This window comes from Somniosus microcephalus, chromosome 22 (genome assembly GCF_052327205.1).
Source record: "Somniosus microcephalus isolate GS21.2 chromosome 22, FLI_Smic_1.0, whole genome shotgun sequence".
NCBI classification, from domain to species: domain Eukaryota; kingdom Metazoa; phylum Chordata; class Chondrichthyes; order Squaliformes; family Somniosidae; genus Somniosus; species Somniosus microcephalus.
Window position 1 is genome coordinate 8,703,836 of NC_141008.1, and position 20,692 is coordinate 8,724,527.

The following is a 20,692-nucleotide window of genomic DNA, read 5'->3' on the forward strand; positions in this document are numbered from 1 at the left end:
ATGCTGGACCTTGGGAGGACCAGCTCATGCTCTGTTCAGTTGTCGAGTCCTGGGATCCGGATCTCATGGAGCTATCTGTGCAGGAACTATTGCTCCAGCCATTACAGGTTACACCAAGCACTCTGCACGGCCTAGTGGAGCATACGGAGGAGGCACTACTCACATCTGTGTAATGCAGCATCAGACAGCACTTACTGTGTGCTGTTCTATAACAACACTATAAGGCACCCTGCACCCTGGGGCAGCCTGCCATCCTGGCGAAGCCGTGTGCTAGCTCTGCCTGAAATGTGTTCAGCTCTCCTTGCATACAGAGCCTTACTCACCTCCCTTATACAGGAGTGGATGGCGAACTGGGAGATGTTACAGATGTCGCCTGCTCCATCCTGAAAGGAGCCCGACGTGAAGAGGTTCAAGGCCACGGTCACCTTTACAGCCACTGGCAATGCCGCCCTCATCCTGGACTGACGCTGCAGGTCTGCCTGCAGTAAGTGGCAGATTTCAGTGAGCACCTCCTTAGTGAAGCAAAGACGTTGCATACACTGTTCCTCACTGAGGTTGAGGTAGGAGAATTGCTCCCTGAAGACCCTAGGTGGATATGGCCTCCTGCTGAGAGCCCTTCTCCCCCTCCCTCTTCTAGCAGCTTGTCCTCCTCTGTGCTGCCTCTGCTCATTCTTCCTGTCATGCTGCAGACCGAGGGGGATACAAACTATTGCACCCATGTCTGGGAGCACCCTGCCCATTTCCACCCGACCCTACCCATTCCCACCTCCGACCCTGCCCAATCCCACCATACCCTGCCCAATCCCACCATACCCTGCCCATTCCCACCTCCGACCCTGCCCAATCCCACCATACCCTGCCCATTCCCACTCGACCCTGCCCAATCCCACCATACCCTGCCCATTCCCACTCAACCCTGCCCATTCCCTCCCTCGACCCTGCCCATTCCCACTCGACCCTGCCCATTTCCACCCCTGACCCTGCCCATTCCCTCCCCCGACCCTGCCCATTCCCACTCGACCCTGCCCATTCCCTCCCTCGACCCTGCCCATTCCCACTCGACCCTGCCCATTTCCACCCCTGACCCTGCCCATTCCCATCTCCGACCCTGCCCATTCCCACCTGGCCCTGTCCATCCCATCTCCGACCCTGCCCATTCCCACCTAACCCTGCCCATTCCCAGCCGAATTTTTAGCCCTGTGTTCCTTGGACTTAAGGGATCGGAGCTGAAGGCCATACCGGGGGAACGGCAAGGGTGAGAGAGTAATGGTTTTAATATTCCCTAGAGTTTAGAATAATGAGAGGTGATCTCATTGAAACATATAAAATTCTTACAGGGCTTGACAAGGTAGATGCAGGGAGGATGTTTTCCCTGGCTGGGGAGCCTAGAACCAGGGGTCACAGTCTCAGCACTGAGATGAGGAGAAATTTCTTCATTCAAAAGGCGGTGAATCTTTGGAATTCTCTACCCGAGAGGGCTGTGGAGGCACAGTCTTGAGTATATTCAAGACAGAGATCGATAGATTTTTGGATACTAAGGGAATCAAGGGATATGGGGATCGGGCAGGAAAATGGAGATGAGGTAGAAGATCAGCCATGATCTTATTGAATGGCGGAGCAGGCTCGAGGGGCCGTATGGCCGACTCCTGCTCCTATTTCTTATGCTTTATGGGAACTAGGGCATCAAAGTTGGAGGTGAGGGTGTGGTTGAGCAGATCGGTAGCTGCAGAAATGTCGAGGTGAATGGAGGGCCAAAGCCAAGACAGTTGGGATTTTGAAAGTGCGGTTTTAAGTGAATTGGGAGAGAGTTTTTTCCAAGGGTGGACATAGTAGGTAGTAGGGTTGGGAGGGTGAAGGGGGATGTGGGTGGAGAGCGATACAAGGAAGTGATCAGAGGTGCCTTATCTGTGATTGACACGGTGTGACTAGCAAGGCCACATGAGATAGCAAGGTCAAGGGGGTGGATGTGAATGTGAATTGGGGAGTTTCTGGAGGGAGAGAACTAAGGGAGGATAGGAGGGCAGTAAACTCAGAGGAGAGAGAGCATGGTGAATTGAGAGGGAGGTTGAAATCACCAAGGATGAGAAGTCACTCGATACAGAGGCTAAGGGAGGAAAGCAGTGAAGATATCTTGGTGAGAACATTTTTATGGTACTTGGGCGGGCGGTGGAGAATGAGGATTTATCACAATTCCTTCATCGTCGATGGTTCAATATCCTGGATTTCCCTACCTAACACTATTGTGGGTACAATCAGCACAAGAACTGCAGCGGTTCAAGGAACAGGCCCACCACCAACTGGCCATATCCTGAGAATAAAAAAGACACAAGCTTTCTTGAGAACTACTCTGTTTGACTTGTTTGAGCTCTTCCCCCATTGTCTTCAGACTGGTCCTTTTAGAAACATAGAAGATAGGAGCAGGAGTAGGCCACTCGGCCCTTCGAGCCTGCTCCGCCACTCAACGAGATCATGGCTGATCATCCAAACCCTAGCACCCGGTCCCTACACCGACAGCCATCCCACCCAAGCCCTATCCCCGTAACCCCACGTATTTAATCCCCCCTAACACTAAGGGTCAAATTTTTTTTTTATCATGGCCAATCAACCTAACCCACACATCTTTAAACCAAATATCCATGTTATAGGTTTATCATAGAATCATGCAGCACAGGAGGAAGTCTTTCGGCCCATCGTGCTACTGAGCTAGTAATTAGGCCCTCTGCTCTTTTCCCCATAGTCCTGCAAATTTTTCCTTTTTAAGTATAATCCAATTCCCTTTTGAAAGTTACTATTGAATCTGCTCTCACCACCTGTTCAGGCTGTACATTCCAGATCATAACAACTCATTGCATTAAAAAATTCTCCTCATCTCCCCCTTGGCTTTTATGCCAATTATCTTAAATCTGTGTCCTCTGGTTACCAACCCTCCTGCCAGTGGAACAGTTTCTCCCCATCTACCTGATCAAAACCCCTCATCATTTTTAACTCCTCTATTAAATTTCCCCATAAGCTTCTTTTCTCTAAGGAGAACAACCCCAGCTTTTCTAGTCCCTCCACATAACTGAAGTCCCTATCTCTCGTACCATTCTGGTAAATCTCTTCTGCACCCTCTCCGCACCCTCTCCAAGGCTTTGATATCCCATCTAATGTGTGGTGCCCAGAATTGGACACAATACTCCAGGTCTAACCAGTGTATTATGAAGGTTTAGCATAAAAACCTTGCTTTTGTACTCTATTGGCAGGAATTTAACTCAGGAGTCGAGACTACAACTTTCGGGGTTGTAGTCCCGCCTCCATCGAGATGTGGCCAATCCACGCGATTTTAACTTGATTGACCTTGTTGAGCCTGCCCAGCGGGCTCAGCAGGCCAATTAAGGGCCACCCGGCAACAGGTGACATCACAGATTGAAATTTCATCTGTCAAGAGCTTTTGACAGATGAAATATCAGCGTTTCACAGCTGTTTGAAGCTGTCAAACACTGACAATCTTACGTCTAACCTGAGTCCTTCTCCACAGACTCAGTTAGAAATCTCGCCGGCACAGAAAGCTGCAGGCTGTCACTTTTGACAGATCGCAGGCCATTCTGCTTTCTGTGCCGGTGAGATGAGGGACTCCCCGAACCTAAAGGAAGGAAGGCTGAAAAGGTAAGAAAAGGTATGTAAAACTTATTTAATCAATTTAGACACACCAAACACACTTACCTTTGCACTCATGCACACATCACTCACCTGAACACCGACATCTCGACCCCTCCAAGTCCTTCAACCCGACGGCCCGCCTCCTCTAAGTTGGCGTGGTTTGGAGCCATTGGGAATCCCACAGTTCAACATCAAAAATAGGGATTAGGCTAAAAACTGCCTGTTAACTACCTGTTAACAGGCAGTTAATTGGCACTAATCCCTTCCCGCCTCGGGTAGGCGGGTCCCAGTGCGGGGCGGGTATCCGCCTCCTTTGAAACTAGCATGGAGACGGGTTTGGGTGCGGGAAGGGGTCGGGACCCCTGATTTCGGGATTTTAACCCCCCCACCACGCCTCAATTTCCGACTCCACGGCACAATGAAAATCCTGCCCTTTGCCTCTATTAATAAAGTCCAGGATACCATATGTTTTGTTTTCGACCGCACCATCCTCCTCCAATGCCTCTCCTCCACTGTCCCGCTCTGTGGGACTGCCCTCACCTGGTTCCACTCTTATCGATCCAATCATAGCCAGAGCATCTCCAGCAATGGCTTCCTGTCCCACCTCTGCATTGTTACTTTTGGAGTTCCGCAAGGCTCACTCCTCTTCTTCTTCTACATGCTGCCCCTTGGCGACATCATCCTAAAACCAGTACACCAGTACATGTCCCTATGGGTTAGTGATTATAACTAAAGAGGAACTTACCGGTAAACCTTTAAAACCATTCTCTCCTCTCAGGCCTGGTTGTCCCTGTTGATAGAATGGAATAATAGATTAGTGAAGCAGCACTACTATCAAAGCTTAGATAATGACAGGCGAGGTCACTAACTTACACCATTTCAAAGGACACTAAGCATTATAAAATAAGCAGAAGGTACAATAACTAGCCAGTCATGTGCACCTTGTGACTGAGAATATTCTGTGAAGCTGTAATGGCATGGAATAGTGAAAATGTTAACAAACAGCAACTTAAACAATTTAAACAAGGATTTATTTTAAAAGTTAATGGGGTGGAGTCACTGTTCAATTGGGCAGAGTGCGTCGTAAGAGACAATGATCTCAGCTCCTGACTTTTCTATCTAGCTGAATCCTGGGATGCACTGGGTGCGTGTGGGGGTTGCACAATTGGGGACAAGAAAACAAGGGCGAGGGAGTCCTGCCATGCCCTGGATCTTAAAAGCAACAGCACAGCCTTAAAGGTGCAGTGTCATGGGGGGCACAGGAGAGAAGCTGAAGGGCTTTCAATTTTACAGTTGACAGAAGCAGAATTTTCATCTTGACAAGAAGTAGAGTTGTGTGTGACATTGGGAAGATTTTTTTTTTCCAGGGACAGATGCAGAAGGAAGTGGGGTTGGAAGGGGGATGTGGATGGTGAGGGATACAAGGAAGTGGTTGGAGATGGCTTAGTCTGTGATTGAGGCCATGGGAGCAGAGAGGCCACAGGAGAGAGCAAGATCAAAGGGGCGGCTGTGAATATGGGCAGCAGAATGTATATGGAGGGAGAGTTGTAGGGAGGACATCAGAGGAGAGGGGGCAAGTGTATCAAAGATGTAGACTGAAATCAGTGAGGATAAGGAGTCGCTCAGTGCACGGAGGAGGGAGGCTCTCTCTGCGATAAAGTTGGGGTGAGGCTTGGGGTGGGGGCGGTAGACAATAAGGATTTTAAAGGAGATTCGAAAGAGGCGCTTGATGGAGGAGAAGGAACCAGAGGAGTAGGGGCAGAGAGCAAGGTGTGATTGGCCATGGCAGTTTGGTCAGGGCAAGTGTGGCCAGGCAGGGAGGTAAAAGTAAGTGCCAAAGTATCATCTCTTTTGGTCCAAGCTTCAGTCAAAGCCAGGATGTCAATTCAATCAACCACAATAAGGTTGTGGATGTCAAGGGCCTTACTCGTGAGTGAATAGACATTCCGGAGGGAAAAGTAGAGATGGGCAGATTGATTTGGGGGTGAGGGTCACGAGAACAAAAAAGGATAGGGAAGGACAAAGTGGGGATAGGGTAGCTGTACTAATTAGAGATAACATAAATGGCAGTAGAAAAAGGGGACATAAAGGTAGAAACAAAATCCATATGGATTGAGATAAAGGATAAGAAGGGATCGATCACATTAATAGGGGTATTCTACAGACCACATAATAGTGGAAGGGAAGTGGAAGAAGAAATATGTAAGCAAATCTATGAAATGAGTAAAAGACATAGAATAATAATCATGGGAGATTTCAAATACCCCCAAATAAACTGGAAAGAAGAGGTAGGGAACAGGGAAAAGGAAATGGAGTTTTTAACAGTGTGTTCAGGACTCCTTTCTTACCTGGTAGGTAAGAAGCCCAACAAGAGAGAATCACTGCTGGATCCAATAATGGGAAATGAACCAGAGTAGATAAGAGAAGTAAACATAGGGGAACATCTAGGCAATAGCAATCATAACAATAAGGTTTAAAATAATGTTTGAGAAAGACATATGTAAAACAAAGATCAAAGTAATAAATTGGAAAAAAGCTAATTATGAGGGGATGAGAATAGAACTTGGGAAGGTTCTAACCTTCACCAATAATAAAGCACAATTTAAGTGCACATTCTCGTCATCACAACAAAGTACAAAGTGAGCACAATATACTCTTTACTAATGCCATTCTTCCATATGTGCCCTTCTGTCTCCTATTCCAGTGCTTCACCCAGATGCAACCTGAGTGCCAGTATCACCAGAGGTGATTGGCTACTCCTGCTCTACAGAAGGGTCATGGGACTGAGGTGGTCCTCCTCTCCTGACAGCTTGCCCCTGGGACGGAACCGCTGCTGGCTGCATCTCTGGCACTTGTCCCTGGGCAGCCTGCTCTCACCTCTTACATACCCCTGGTGTGGTGCTCTGAGGGGGAAGGCCGGAGGCCAGGCATGTGGTGTTGTCTTGAGAGATGGCTGGATCAGGTAAGTCAAATTCAGCTTTCACCATCCCACTGGGCCCTGGATCTGTGTCCCTACTGATCAGCAGAATGGCTGGTCTATTGGTAGCTCTCAGATCCTGAAAGTTATTCGTCTCTGGTGCCTTTTTTGAAGAGGGGTCACATTTTCCAAACTCTAGTCCTCTGTCACAATTTATGTTTCCACAGAATCCTAGAAAACTACACTCATTGTGAGGTGGGGGATGCAGTTTTTAACAGTGGTTCAGGACTTCTTTCTTACCCAGTACATAAGAAGCCCAACAAGAGAGGAATAACTGTTGGATCTAGTAATGAGAAATGAGCTAGACCAGATAAGAGAAGTAAGAGTAGGGGATTCCACATGCTCTGACCTTAGTCATGGGTCTACAATGCTGTACCATATCAAAGGCCATTTAAAAAGCCAAATATATTTCATCTACTACATTACCCTAGTCGGCAAGCAAAACCTTCACTTTTGAAATCTGCGCTGACTGGTCTTTATTATATTTTTGGTTTCTAGATGTTTTTCTATCATAAAGATTCCATTATCTTTCCTACCACCATCGTTAAGCGAATTGGTCTATAGTTCCCAGGACTTGTTCTATCTCCCTTTTTAAATATAGGAAACACATAAGATGTCCGCCAGTCCTCTGGCACTATTCTCTTTTTTAATGAATTTTTATATATATGTAATATATCTGTGATATCTGTGTAATAGTGCCTCTGCTGTCTCGTCCCTTACTTCTTTTAATATGCACAGATATAGTTCATCCAGGGGTTTTATCCTCTCTAAATGTGATTAGTTTATCAATTATCCTCCTCCTTTCTATCTTAAATTTATTTATATCTTTTGTTGATCTCTTATTCTAATTTCATGTCCACCATGTTAGTCTCCCTGGTAAGTACTGAGGCAAAGTTTAAGTAACTATTTAATATTTTTGCCATTTCGCTGTCATTACCTTTAAGTTTAACTTGAGCATTTCTTAGCAGCCCTATCCCTATCCTGATTTTTTGTTTGTTATTTATGTGTCTGTAGAATACCTTACTATTTCTTTTTTATATTTCCTGATAGTTTAATTTCATAGTTTCTCTTTGCTTTCATAATTTTTTTGGACTTCTTTCCTAACCTCTTCGTATCCTCTTTTGTCATCTTCACCTTTGTTGTCTCTGTACTTAGTGTACACCTCTTTCTTTAGATTCAATTTTACCCTCATTTCTTTATTAATCCATGGTGTTTCACTATTGGATAGTTTGTTCTTGTATTTTTAGCAGAATATATCTCTTCTGAACTCTATTGTTCACTAATGATCTAACAAACACCTTTGAAACATTTCCCACTGCTGTTCTATCTCTTTGTCAATTGTTTCCAGTTTATCTTTTCTAGCTCCATTCACATCCTCTCAGAATTAGCTTTTGCTATACTTTGGTCTTTGTCTTACTTATGTCTTTCTCTATCTTTATCTTAAACCTTATTATGTTGTGATCGTTATTGCCTAGACTTACTTACCTTATACTTACTTCTTTTAACTGCTCTGGCTTATTTCCCATTAATAGATCTAACAGTGAGTCCTCTCTTGTTGGGCACTCCAGTGCAGTGCTGAGGGAGTGCTGCACTGTCGGAGGTGCCGTCTTTCAGATGAGACGTTAAACCGAGGCCCCTTCTGTTCTCTCAGGTGGATGTAAAAGATCCCATGGCACTATTTTGAAGAAGAGCAGGGGAGTTATCCCCAGTGTCCTGGCCAATATTTATCCCTCAATCAACATAACAAAACAGATTATCAGGTCATTATCACATTACTGTTTGTGGGAGCTTGCTGTGCGCAATTTGGCTGCTGCATTTCCCACATTACAACAGTGACTACACTCCAAAAGTACTTCATTGGCTGTAAAGCACTTTGAGACATCCGGTGGTCATGAAAAGTGCTATAGAAATGTAAGTGTTTCTTTTTTATGTACTGGTTAAGAATGGAGTACTGAACACCCTGTAAAAACTCCATTCACTTTTTCCCTACCTCACTATGAGTCTTGAGTCTAAAGCTCTCATCTTCTGCGACACCAGGAAAGCTTTCTCTTCATTGCTGGCTCCAATGGAGCACGTGGCAGCTTCACTGGAACCTGCAGCCATTCTCCACCTGGAACTAGCCGATGCCTCTACCTCCACGGAAGCACTGACTACAGTTCTGGTGGTAGTGGGAGATAGGCAGCTCCCCTGCATACCAGCTTCCATATCATGGAGGCCACAATGCAGGCTGCAGTCTCTCAGAAACCCAGCAGATCCGGTTTGTACCCGAAGTTGCGACCTTCTTGTAGTGTATGTACCCGTCTACCTTTAAGAGAACTATTGTATGTAACCGTTCACCTTTAAGAGAACTACTTTAGGTGTGGCACTACTTGTTTGGCTTCTGTATACTGTAATACCGACGGTGACCACACCGGTATATAAGTGTTGTGGCATGATTCCTTGGGCAGATTCGCCCTGACCTTCGAATAGCAAAGACCGTTTGTTTGTTACTCCTGAAGTCTGTGTCGTTATTAACAGTACAACCCACAGACTTTACAGTGGCGACGAGTCCGATCGTACCCTGCGGCAAGACTACCAAAGCAACTAAAGAGCGTCGAAGAGAGGCAACCGCCCTCGTCGTTATGCTGGGAGAAAACACGAGGCTGCAGCAAGAGAAAGGAGGAAGACTTTAGCAACAAAAGCTTCCATCAGCAACAGGCACTGACTACCCTTCTACCATGGTGCGGAGTGAGCCGATCAGCAGGGAGCAAGGCGGCCGCGGAGACTGTGAGTAGGGGAAAGTGTAACAAAATCCGGAGGATAAGGGCGGTGCACTCGACCACGGTCGAGGGGGAGCAGAGCTGGTCAGGAAGGCGGGTCCAACGGCGTCGTGAGACAGCCGGACCGCGATCGGCAGGGAAAAGCCGGGCAGCGACCGAAGCCACGAAGCGCTGAGACCGGGAGCAGGCGCGGGAAGAGAGAAACTCAGCCGCAGCCGGGGAGGGAAGCACCGGACTGCGTGAGGGCTGGGAGGCGAACGGGAGCCGGGCGTGTGGGAGAGGCAGAGCCGACCAAAGGAGGCTGCGCGAGAGCCAGTCCAGCGGCTGAACTGTTCTCCACCAACGGGGTACCCAGCGCCGGTAGAGCCGAACGTGGGGGAGAGAGAGACAGAGCCGAGCAAGGGGAGAGAGGCTGCGCGAGAGCCAGTCCAGCGGCTGAACTGTTCTCCGTGAACGGGGTACCCAGCGCCGGTAGAGCCGTGCGAGCGGGAGAGAAAGACAGAGCCGAGTAAGGGGAGCTGTGCGGAAGCCAGCCCAGCGGCTGAACCTGTCCGCTGTGGGGAAAGCGTACCCCTCCCACCAGGGAAGAAACGCGGGAAGCCGCCATTAGGCGGAGAAGACGACAGACGCGGGAAACCGCCATTGAAGGGGCGGAGAGAGAAGGAAAGAGCGGGAAACCGCCATTTTCGCGGGAAAAACCGCCATCTTAGAAATAAATAAATAATAAATAAGAATTTAAAGAAATACTTGTGCTGCTCCCAAGGAAAGGAAGATGCCTAAGCGAGGGAATATTAACGATTTTAATTCTGAGATAGAAGATTGGGCCACGTACGTGGAACGCATCGAGATCTATTGTGAAGCCAACAAAATAGAGGAAGACGACAAAGCGATAACATTGCTAAACTCGATGGGCGCAAAGACATACGGGCTCTTGAAGCATCTACTAGCACCAGCTAAACCGGCGGATCAGACTTTCGAAGGGATTGTGGCTGTTCTGAAGGACCACTTGAACCCCACACCGTTGATGTTGGCTGAACGATTCAAATTCTATGCAAGAACGCAACGGAAAGACGAAAGCAACGCGGAATATTTGGTCGAACTGCGTAGGCTAGCGAAATGCTGCCAGTTCGGAGGGAATCTGACAGAGGCACTGCGAGACAAGGTCGTATGCGGATTGTCCAAGGAAGGGACACAAAAGCGACTACTCGAAGAGAACGACCTCATACTTGACAGGACTGTCCTTATAGCCGCATCGCACGAAGCCGCAGCGAAAGGAACGGCGGAAATGCAGCTAAAGGCGGCGGCACTCGGGGTGGACCAAATTACCTCAAGTACAACAAAATGCTATCGTTGTGGGAAGACAACACACGACCAGAATCAATGCTGGTTTAAGAACCAAGAATGTAGGAAATGTGGCAAACTGGGTCACATCGCTAAGGTATGCCGGTCAGGGAAGAAGACCAACAACCAAAGGAAGCCACCACAAGAAAAGTACAACAAGGTACACAAGGTGGCTGAGAAGAGTTCAGACGAACAGAATTCAGACTCAGACCCAAACAGCCAGGAGCTGGGTAGTCTGAGAATTCACAATGTGAGTAAGGAAGCTGACCTACAAACTATCTGGGTCATACTAAAAATAGCTGGAGTCCAAGTAAGAATGGAGTTGGACACTGGATCAGCTCTATCAGTCATAAATCGAAGGGACTACCACCGGCTATTCTCTCACATACCCTTAAGAAATACCAAGTTCGTATTGCAGACATACACGGGGCATAAGGTATACCCCATGGGGAAGATAAGAGTCAAGGTGAGAGATAGGGGTAAAGAACACCCAAGAATGAACTTGTACGTATTATCTGAGGGAGGACCACCACTTCTAGGACGAGAGTGGATCAAGAAAATAGGCATGGAATGGCACTATCTAAAAGCCATAATGAGTGAGGACTCGGTGCAAGCTATCAGCTCAGATTCTGAAACGGATGACGATAAGACCAACTCAAATATGGAAGACAAGGCTAAAATGAACTTGCCGACTATGGTGGAGAAAACGAAGACATGCATAAAGGCTTATGCTACCGAGAAGAATAAAGCTTCAGAGCAGAACTCCAGTTTGACAGAGAATTCTGAGCCTGTTCAAGTTAAGGACTTATCCACGACGGAAGAACACCGAACTCGGACTCAAACTTATTTCAAAGTACGACAACAATTAGAACAGTTGAGTTACCGTCTCGTACAAGAGATGAAAACAATGGAAAAGTTCTGGGACACCGAATGGGAGAACCTGGAAAGACAGCAGAGGCAGCTAGCTCAAGCAAAGAGCGACCATAGAGCCATCATGACCAATTACCGATCACATCTCCCTTATGATGTTCAGGAGTTAGAATATTTGCATGATCTAGAGATACAGCATAAAGGCAAACTACGCTACACTGAGGATTTTGTTCTGCAATTGGAGACGGAGCTAGTGCAGGCAAGGTTAAGAGAAGCTGAATTGCAGTGTGCACTTAAAGATATGCAGAAAAAAATCTTGGACATGGAAAAGAGAAACGCTTCTTTACCTGATGTGAATAATGTGGCCATGTTGCAAGAGGAGCTTATAGGGGCGAAACTGAAAGAAGCTAAGCAAAGGATGTTGGAACTTGAAACACAGAACCAAATCAGCAGTAACCAGCTATGTCGAGCAGAGAAGGAGTGCTATGGTCTACATGAGAAGGTGCAATATCTCTCAGCCCAGAATAAGGGACTACTCACTCAGTTAAATGAAAGTAATCGGAAAATGGCTGAGATAGACTGCAAGAATAAAGAAGATTTGATGGCAGTGAGACTTCGAGAGGCAGATAGCATAGCAGCCTTGGTTGAACTCCAACAGGAAATTGCGAAAGAAGCAAATGAAGAGGAATCTTCAGGAAGCCAGGATGTTATTCCAGTTCTTCTCTACGACTCCTTACAAGCAGAGTGTGAGAAGTTGAAAGAACAGTATGAACAGGCCCAGGCTACAATTCTGGAGGGGGTTAACTCGGCAACCTCCGAAAAGCTAGTTTCAGTAGAAGCATATGAACAACTAAAGGTTGAACATGAGCAAGAAGTCCAAAGGCTGCAGGAAATTCTTGATGAGCTCAAGGCCAAGACAGACTCATCGGTAGAAGTTCCATCCATAGATGAGAAATTAGAGGTGAAAGACATGGCAGAACATGAAAGACAAGATGTCCAAGAACTCATAAAAATATTGAAGGAAACCCAAGACAAATATGAGGCGGCAATGTCCGAGGTTCAACAACTTGAAGAACAGATTCAACTGGGAATCCTTTCAGTGGAAGAAAAGGAAACTGTAAGAAACACAGAGACTGTAAGAATGGTCCCTGAACATGAGCTAGAGAGCATCAGGGCGCAACTTTTCCGAGCGCTGAAAGCCAAAGTACAAGAGGAACAGAAGGTGGAAGCATTGGAGGAAAAGGTGGATGAAATGGAGAAGACTCTGATCCACAGTGTTCCCGTGGAAGAGTTAACGGTCAGCCAACTCCTTCATATGCTGAGGGAAAAGACTCTGCAATGGGAACAATCTGAACACGAGCTTCAATCTTCAACGGGAAGGAGTTCGGAGCTCTCAAAAGTTTGGGAAATAGCTGAGGTTGCAAAACAGACTTTACTGGGATGCCAAAAGTACGCTGAATCGCGTCTATGTGAACAACAGAATGTTGAAACAGCTGCTCCAGTAGAAGGATTGAATAGCCCGATCAATCAATCCCCGAGGGAAGGGGAAGTATTGAAATCACAAATGAGGTCATTAGTGAAGGATTTGCAGGAAACCCAGGAAGAGCGGGATGAAGATGAATGCATGAAGAAGTCTTTTCAAGAAAGATGTCTAGGGAAGGAACCACAGTCAGCTAACGTCCAGATGGGTAAGGAGGAAGTAGAAGGCCCTCTCGCTGGCCTAACTCAGGACGAACCCGAATATTACCATGACCTGTTGAGTGACACTGAATATTACGAGGATGTGGTCTGCCCAGTTTGTGATGAAAACTCCCAAAGTGCCGAAATCAGGATGAAGCACTTAAAGTCGAAGGAACATAGAGAGTTGGTGGCGCTACAGCTGGCAGCTGATAAGGGAGCCCCGAGAGTCTCCAAAAAGCAGAAAAGAAAAAGAAGAAGCAGAAGATGATAACTATCGCAAATATTATCACTTCTACCAGATCATGCGTGGACCCTACGAAAGGAGTTAAATCAGTTGGGAAGTAGGAAAATATCAAGGCAACCCAGTTGTTGTAAAAGTCAGCACTGCTGGTTCAGCAGGACGAAAGTTCAAGCTGTTACGTCAAGAAAAGGATATGGAGGAGTCACGCTAGCAATGTGAACCATCTACACCAAAGAGATGTTGTTCGGACCGAGTCAAGATCAGAGACTGAATCTGTGAACTGTTCCCGCAGAGACTGAACCTGTGAACTGTTTCCCACCGAGACTATGTCTGTAAATTGTTTTATATGAAGTTGAAGATATGTTATGTTTAATGGGGACTCTGTATGTAATAAGCTAAAAAGGGAGGATTGTAGTGTATGTACCCGTCTACCTTTAAGAGAACTATTGTATGTAACCGTTCACCTTTAAGAGAACTACTTTAGGTGTGGCACTACTTGTTTGGGTTCTGTATACTGTAATACTGACGGTGACCACACCGGTATATAAGTGTTGTGGCATGATTCCTTGGGCAGATTCGCCCTGACCTTCGAATGGTAAAGACCGTTTGTTTGTTACTCCTGAAGTCTGTGTCGTTATTAACAGTACAACCCACAGACTTTACACTTCTCCCCGCCGGGATTGCGCTGATATTCAGCTCACCCGCCGGTCTGAAAATTTCAGCCTAACATTTTTTGACTTAATATTTATAAAGTCATTTAGAATGTTAATCAGAATGGCTCACGGATAGACCCTAGGTGGAATGGTCATCAAACTGTGTACTTTTGCATGTTACATCAGCTTTGAGACGGTAAGGGTTACTAAATTTGTACTGATCATTTCACACCCTGATGATAGAATGATTTTCAGTCAATGTGCTGAAGAAGATGTCCAGGTGCCGTGAGCTACCACATCATCGGATGCACATTTCAACCTAGTTGTAGCTTTGATTGGCACCTCAGCAGGCCAATCCAGACACACAAAGTTGAGGAGAGGAGCAAAGGGCTGTCTTTGTCCCTGTCTTGCTCTCTCTCTCTCTGTGGAATAACTGCTGGTGACTATAGACCGAGATTATCCAATGAAATTTTTGCTTTTGATTACAGAGAGAGCAGATTTCTTACCCCATTGAACACCAAGACAGCAAACAAAACCTGATATTCATATTAAACAATCAATCAGTCTGTGCAGCAGAACAGGTTGTCATGGGACAGATACGGATCAATGTATCATAATAATAGGTTGGATATATTAGCCTGTATAGGTACATCAATGTGCAACTCAATGGGGATTAATTAACTTTATCAGATCCAGGAGCCTGGATCATAAATTCCCATTGGCAAGGCCTCTTTAGGTACACAACCAGATATCAGATGACTCTCCTTTTAAAACATAGAAACATAGAAGATAGGAGCAGGAGTAGGCCATTAGGCCCCTCGAGCCTGCTCCGCCATTCAATGAGATCATGGCTGATCATCCAAATTCAGTACCCTGTCCCTGCCTTCTCCCCATATCCCTTGATCCCTTTAGCCTTAAGAAATATATCCAACTCCTTCTTGAATATATTTAATGAACTGGCCTCCACCGCCCTCTGTGGCAGAGAATTCCACAGGTTCATCACTCTCTGGGTGAAGAAATTCCTCCTCATTTCTGTCCTACATGGCTTACCCCTTATCCTTAGACTATGACTCATCAGAAACATCCTTCCTGCATCTAGTCTGTCCAGGCCTGACAGAATTTTATAGGTTTCGATGAGATCCCCTCTCAATCTTCTAAACTCCAGTGAGTATAAGTCCAATCGACACAATCTCTCCTCATACGTCATTCCTGCCATCCCAGGTATCAGCCTGGTGAATCTTCGCTGCACTCCTTCCATGGCAAGAACGTCCTTCCTCAGATAAGGCGACCAAAACTGCACACAATGCTCAAAGTGCGGTCTCACCAAGGCCCTGTACAACTGCAGCAAGACATCCTTGTTCCTGTACTCGAACCCTCTTGCTACGAAGGCCAACATACCATTTGCCTTCTTAATCGCCTGCTGCACCTGCATGCTTACCTTCAGCGACTGGTGCACAAGAAACCCAGGTCTCTTTGCACTTCCCCTTCTCCTAATCTATTGCCATTCAAATAAGAATCTGCCTTCCTGTTTTTGCCACCAAAGTGGATAACCTCACATTTATCCACATTATAGTACATTTGCTATATTTCTGCCCAATCACCCAACATGTCCAAATCGTACTGGAGTTTCACGACATCCTCCTCACAGCATACCCTCCCACCCAGCTTTGTCTCATCTGCAAATTTGGAGATATTACATCCAATTCCCTCGTCCAGATCATTAAAATATATTGTGAACAGCTGGGGTCCTAGGACCGATCCTTGCGGTACCCCACTAGTCACTGCCTGCCACTCGGAAAACGACCCATTTATTCCAACTTTTTGCTTTCTATCCGCCAACCAGTTCTCTATCCAAGTCAATACCTTGCACCCAATCCCATGTGCCTTAATTTTGCACGCTAATCTCTTATGCGGGACCTTATCGAAAGCCTTCTGAAAGTCCAAATACACCACATCCACTGGTTCTCCCTTATCTATTTTACCAGTTACATCCTCAAAAAATTCCAGTAGATTAGTCAAGCACGATTTACCTTTTGTAAATCCATGTTGACTTTGTCCGATCCTGTCACTGCTTTCCAAGTGCTCTGCTATTACATCTTTTATAATGGACCCTAGCATTTTCCCCACTACCGATGTCAGGCTTACCGGTCTATAATTCCCCGCTTTTTCTCTACCACCTTTTTTGAACTACCCTCCAATCCATGGGTACTGTTCCAGAGTCTATCGAGTTCTGGAAGATGACCAGCAATGCATCTACTATTTCTAGGGCCACTTCCTTAAGTACCCTAGGATGTAGATTATCAGGCCCTGGGGATTTATCGGCCTTCAGTCCCATCAATTTTCCGAACACCATTTCCCTACAAATACTGATTTCTTTCAGTTCCACCCTTTCATCAGACCCTATTGTTCCCCGGCATCTCTGGGAGGTTATTTGTGTCCTCCTTTGTGAAGACAGAACCAAAATATGTATTTAGTTGATCTGCCATATCTTTGTTCCCCATTATAAATTCCCCTGATTCTGACTGCAAGGGACCTATGCTTGACTTCATCAATCTTTTTCTCTTCACATATCTATAAAAGCTTTTACAGTCAGTTTTTATGTTCCCTGCAAGCTTACTCTCATATTCTATTTTCCCCTTCTTAATTAATCCCTTTGTCCTCCTTTGTTGAATCCTAAACTGCTCCCAATCCTCAGGATTATTGCTTTTTCCGGCCAATTTATATGTCCTCTCCTTGGATCTTATGCTATCCCTAATTTCCCTTGTTAGCCACGGTTGAGTCACCTTTTTTGTTTTATTTTTATGCCAAACTGGGATGAACAAATTCTGTAGTTCATCCATTCGGTCTTTGAATGTTTGCCATTGCCTATCCACCGTCAACCCTTTGAGTGACATTCCCCAATCAATCCTACCCAACTCATGCCTCAGACCACCGTAGTTCCTTTATTTAAATTCAGGACCCTAGTCTCTGAGTCAACTATTTCATTCTCCATCTTAATGAAGAATTCAATCATATTAGGTCGCTCCGACCCAAGGGGCCTTGTACAACACGATTGCTAATTAGTCCTTTCTCGTTACATAATACCCAGTCTAAGATGGCCTGATCTCTGGTTGGTTCATCGACATATTGGTCCAGGAAACCATCCCGTAAACACTCCAGGAATTCCTCCTCCACAGTATTGTTACTAATTTGGTTAGCCCAATCTATATGTAGATTAAAGTCACCCATGATGACTGCTGTGCCCTTATTGCATGCTTCTTTAATTTCCCTTTTAGTGCCATCCCCAACCTCTGCCTTACTGTTTGGAGGTCTATATACCACTCCCACTAATGTTTTCTGCCCCTTAGTATTTCTTAATTCTACCCATACAGATTCCACATCATCAGAGCTAATATCCTTCCTTACAATTGTGTTAATCCCTTCTTTAACCAGTAATGCTACCCCACCTCCCTTTCCTTTTTGCCTCTCTTTCCTGAATATTGAATACCCCTGGATGTTGAGTTCCCAGCCTTGGCCATCCTCGAGCCACGTTTCCATAATCCCAACCAAATCACATTCGTTTACCTCTATTTGCGCAGCCAATTCATCCACCTTATTACGAATGCTCCTCGCATTAAGACACAAAGCCTTCAGGCTTGTTTCTTTAACGCTCTTGGACCTATTAGAATTATTATTTACTGTGGCCACGTTTGATTTAAACCGTTGATTTCTCTGACTGCCACTTTTGTTTTTCTCCTTCCTATCTTTTGCTTTTATCCTTGTTTCCCTTTCCTCTGTCTCCCTGCTCAGGTTCCCAACCCCCTGCCATTTTAGTTTAAACCCTCCCCCAGAGCACTAGCAAACATTCCCCCTAGGACATCGGTTCCAGCCCTGCCCAGGTGCAAACCGTCCGGTTTGAACTGGTCCCACCTACCCCAGAACTGGTTCCAATGTCCCAGGAACTTGAATCCCTCCCCGTTGCACCATTCCTCTAGCCACATATTCATCTGAAATATCCTTCTATTTCTACTCTGACTAGCATGTGGCACTGGTAGCAATCCTGAGATTACTACCTTTGAGGTCCTATTTTTTTTATTATCACAGCAGCATTTTTTTGTGTTGGATTAAAGGAGCATTCCATTGCGATGAATAATAACTTCAGTCACGGCATGTTCAAAGCATCAAAGGAACGTTATTCCCATCCATAACTCCCGACAGATCACAATAACGGGCCTCTGATTGTGCAGGTTGGTGCACTGAGTTGCCCCACTATCACCAGAAATGTAGATCGACTGGATTTCCGCAGTCTGAGATATCCTTACTCGACCTGCCTGCAGTGAACAGACCCCTATTCATATTAAAGAGGACATGTCTTAGATGGCAAGATTCATTATTTCTTTGTTAGAAATCCAAATTTACTATGTAGGAACTGATGGATACATAGGTTCATGGTGCCTGACAACATACGTAGGAGTAAACTTTACACTGGAGCCCTCCAGAGGCTTCAGTCTCCTCTGAAGAATTAGTCCGTGTTAGAAACCTCATCAGCCAGAGGCAAGAGCAAAGGAGTTAACTCACAAACTGACGGAAGAGAAAAGAGAGACAGAACGGAGAGAAGAAATATCAAAGAAAAAATAGGGACACAACAGAGATACAGTCCCATATTGGCCTCGTGTGACTATTTCACGCCTAAAGCTTTATACGTTTAGCAATATTGCTTATTGATTGGGCTACTGATCACACACAACATAGGGTAACATTTTCTATCACCAGCTAATTTAACCCAAAGAATTAGACATGGTTATACTTGATTTTACTAAAATTAGTGAACAGTGGAAATTATCCGCAATTGGGAAACCTTTCCTCTGTTCACTAGTAGTAGTGAATCAAACACATGGAGCGTGTTTATAATTTCGCTGTAAGTAGCAAATGGTTGGATCCTTCCCCCTAGTGTTTGATCATTTGCTGGGGGATACAGAAAGTGAATTCTCCCCTTTCCAAAAGAATACCTTTGGTTTTACTGTAACGGAACCAACAAGCGGGTAATTAGAAGACTGCACTTACTCTGTCACCTGGATCCCCTTTCAGACCTGGCAGTCCGGAGCTCCCTGGGCTGCCCTGGAATTTAAAAAAGAATTTCATATAGATTCTTATAAATCTGATCCTTTACATTGAATGTCATCAAGTACATTTAATAATGCAATTTCTCTGTGATAATAGCCTCATCAAACCTGCTACCGTATTTTAAAAGGTGTTAGTAATCAAACATCTCCTAAAAAATGAAACCAAGCTGGTCTATAATAGTCAGACAGCAGTTCTCTCACTAGGGTGCCAGTGTTGGAGTTAATTCATGTTCTTGGTCGTCCGATGATAGTAATGATACACATTAACTGCGTGCTTCCATGTTCTGTTGTGGCAGTAAATAAGGAACATTTGTCACGTTAGCTTTAATCTAGTAAGTGTCAGGTTGTCTCAGTTGGTAGCACTCTAGCTCTGAGCCAATAGCAAGGGTAATACAGTAATCATGGGGGACTTTAATTTACATATAGACTGGGTAAACCAAATTTGCAGTAACAGTGTGGAGGACAAATTCATGGAATGTATACAAGGTAGTTTTCTAGATCAGTATGTTGAGGAACCAACTAGGGAACAGGCTATTTTAGATGTAGTATTGTGCAATGAAAAAGGGTTAATTAATAACCTTGTATTAAAGGTCCCTTAGGAAGAGTGACCATAATATGATCGAATTTTATATTAAGTTTGAAAGTGATTTAGTAAAATCCGAAACTAGAGTCTTAAATCTAAACAAAGCAAACTACATAGGTATGAGGGGCGAGTTGGCCAAGGTAGATTGGGAAACGACATTAAACGGTATGATGGTAGACAAGCAATGGCTAGCATTTAAAGAATTAATACATAATTTACAACAAATATACATTCCTTTAAGGCACAAAAACCCCACAGGAAAAGTGATCCAACCGTAGCTAACAAGAGAAGTTAAAGATAGTATTAGATCAAAGGAAGAGGCTTATAATGTTGCCAAAAATAGTAAGCCTGAGGATTGGGAGGATTTTAGAATTCAGCAAAGGAGGACCAAGAAATTGATAAAGTAAGAGATAGACAGGTAGATAAGGTGGTTAAAAAGGCATATGGGATACTTGCCTTCATTAGCCGAGGCATAGAATATAAGAGCAGGGAGGTTATGATGGAGCTGTACAAAACGCTGGTGAGGCCACAGCTGGAGTATTGTGTGCAGTTCTGGTCGCCTCACTATAGGAAGGATGTGATTGCTTTGGAGAGGGTGCAGAGAAGATTCACCAGGATGTTACCTGGGATGGAGCGCCTCAGCTATGAAGAAAGACTAAACAGGCTGGGGTTGTTTTCCTTGGAGCAAAGAAGGCTGAGGGGGGACCTGATTGAGGTGTACAAAATGATGAGGGACATAGATAGGGTAGATAAAGAGGAACTTTTCCCCTTAGTAGGGGGGTCAATAACAAGGGGGCATAGATTCAGGGTAAGGGGCAGGAGATTTAGAGGGGATTTGAGGAGGAAC

At 45.3% G+C, this 20,692-nt stretch overlaps 1 protein-coding gene across 1 annotated transcript in view; it reads right to left on the reverse strand.

Annotated features, from left to right (window-relative positions):
* col26a1 (collagen, type XXVI, alpha 1) overlaps positions 1 to 20,692 on the reverse strand; it is a 460,733-nt gene that overhangs the window by 25,001 nt on the left and 415,040 nt on the right. Inside the window, exons 11-12 of the mRNA XM_085964148.1 lie at positions 19,204 to 19,257; positions 4,385 to 4,429 (exon numbers count right to left, since the gene is read on the reverse strand). Coding sequence (XP_085820274.1) covers positions 4,385 to 4,429; positions 19,204 to 19,257 — 99 coding nt within the window. The remainder of the gene's footprint in view (positions 1 to 4,384; positions 4,430 to 19,203; positions 19,258 to 20,692) is intronic.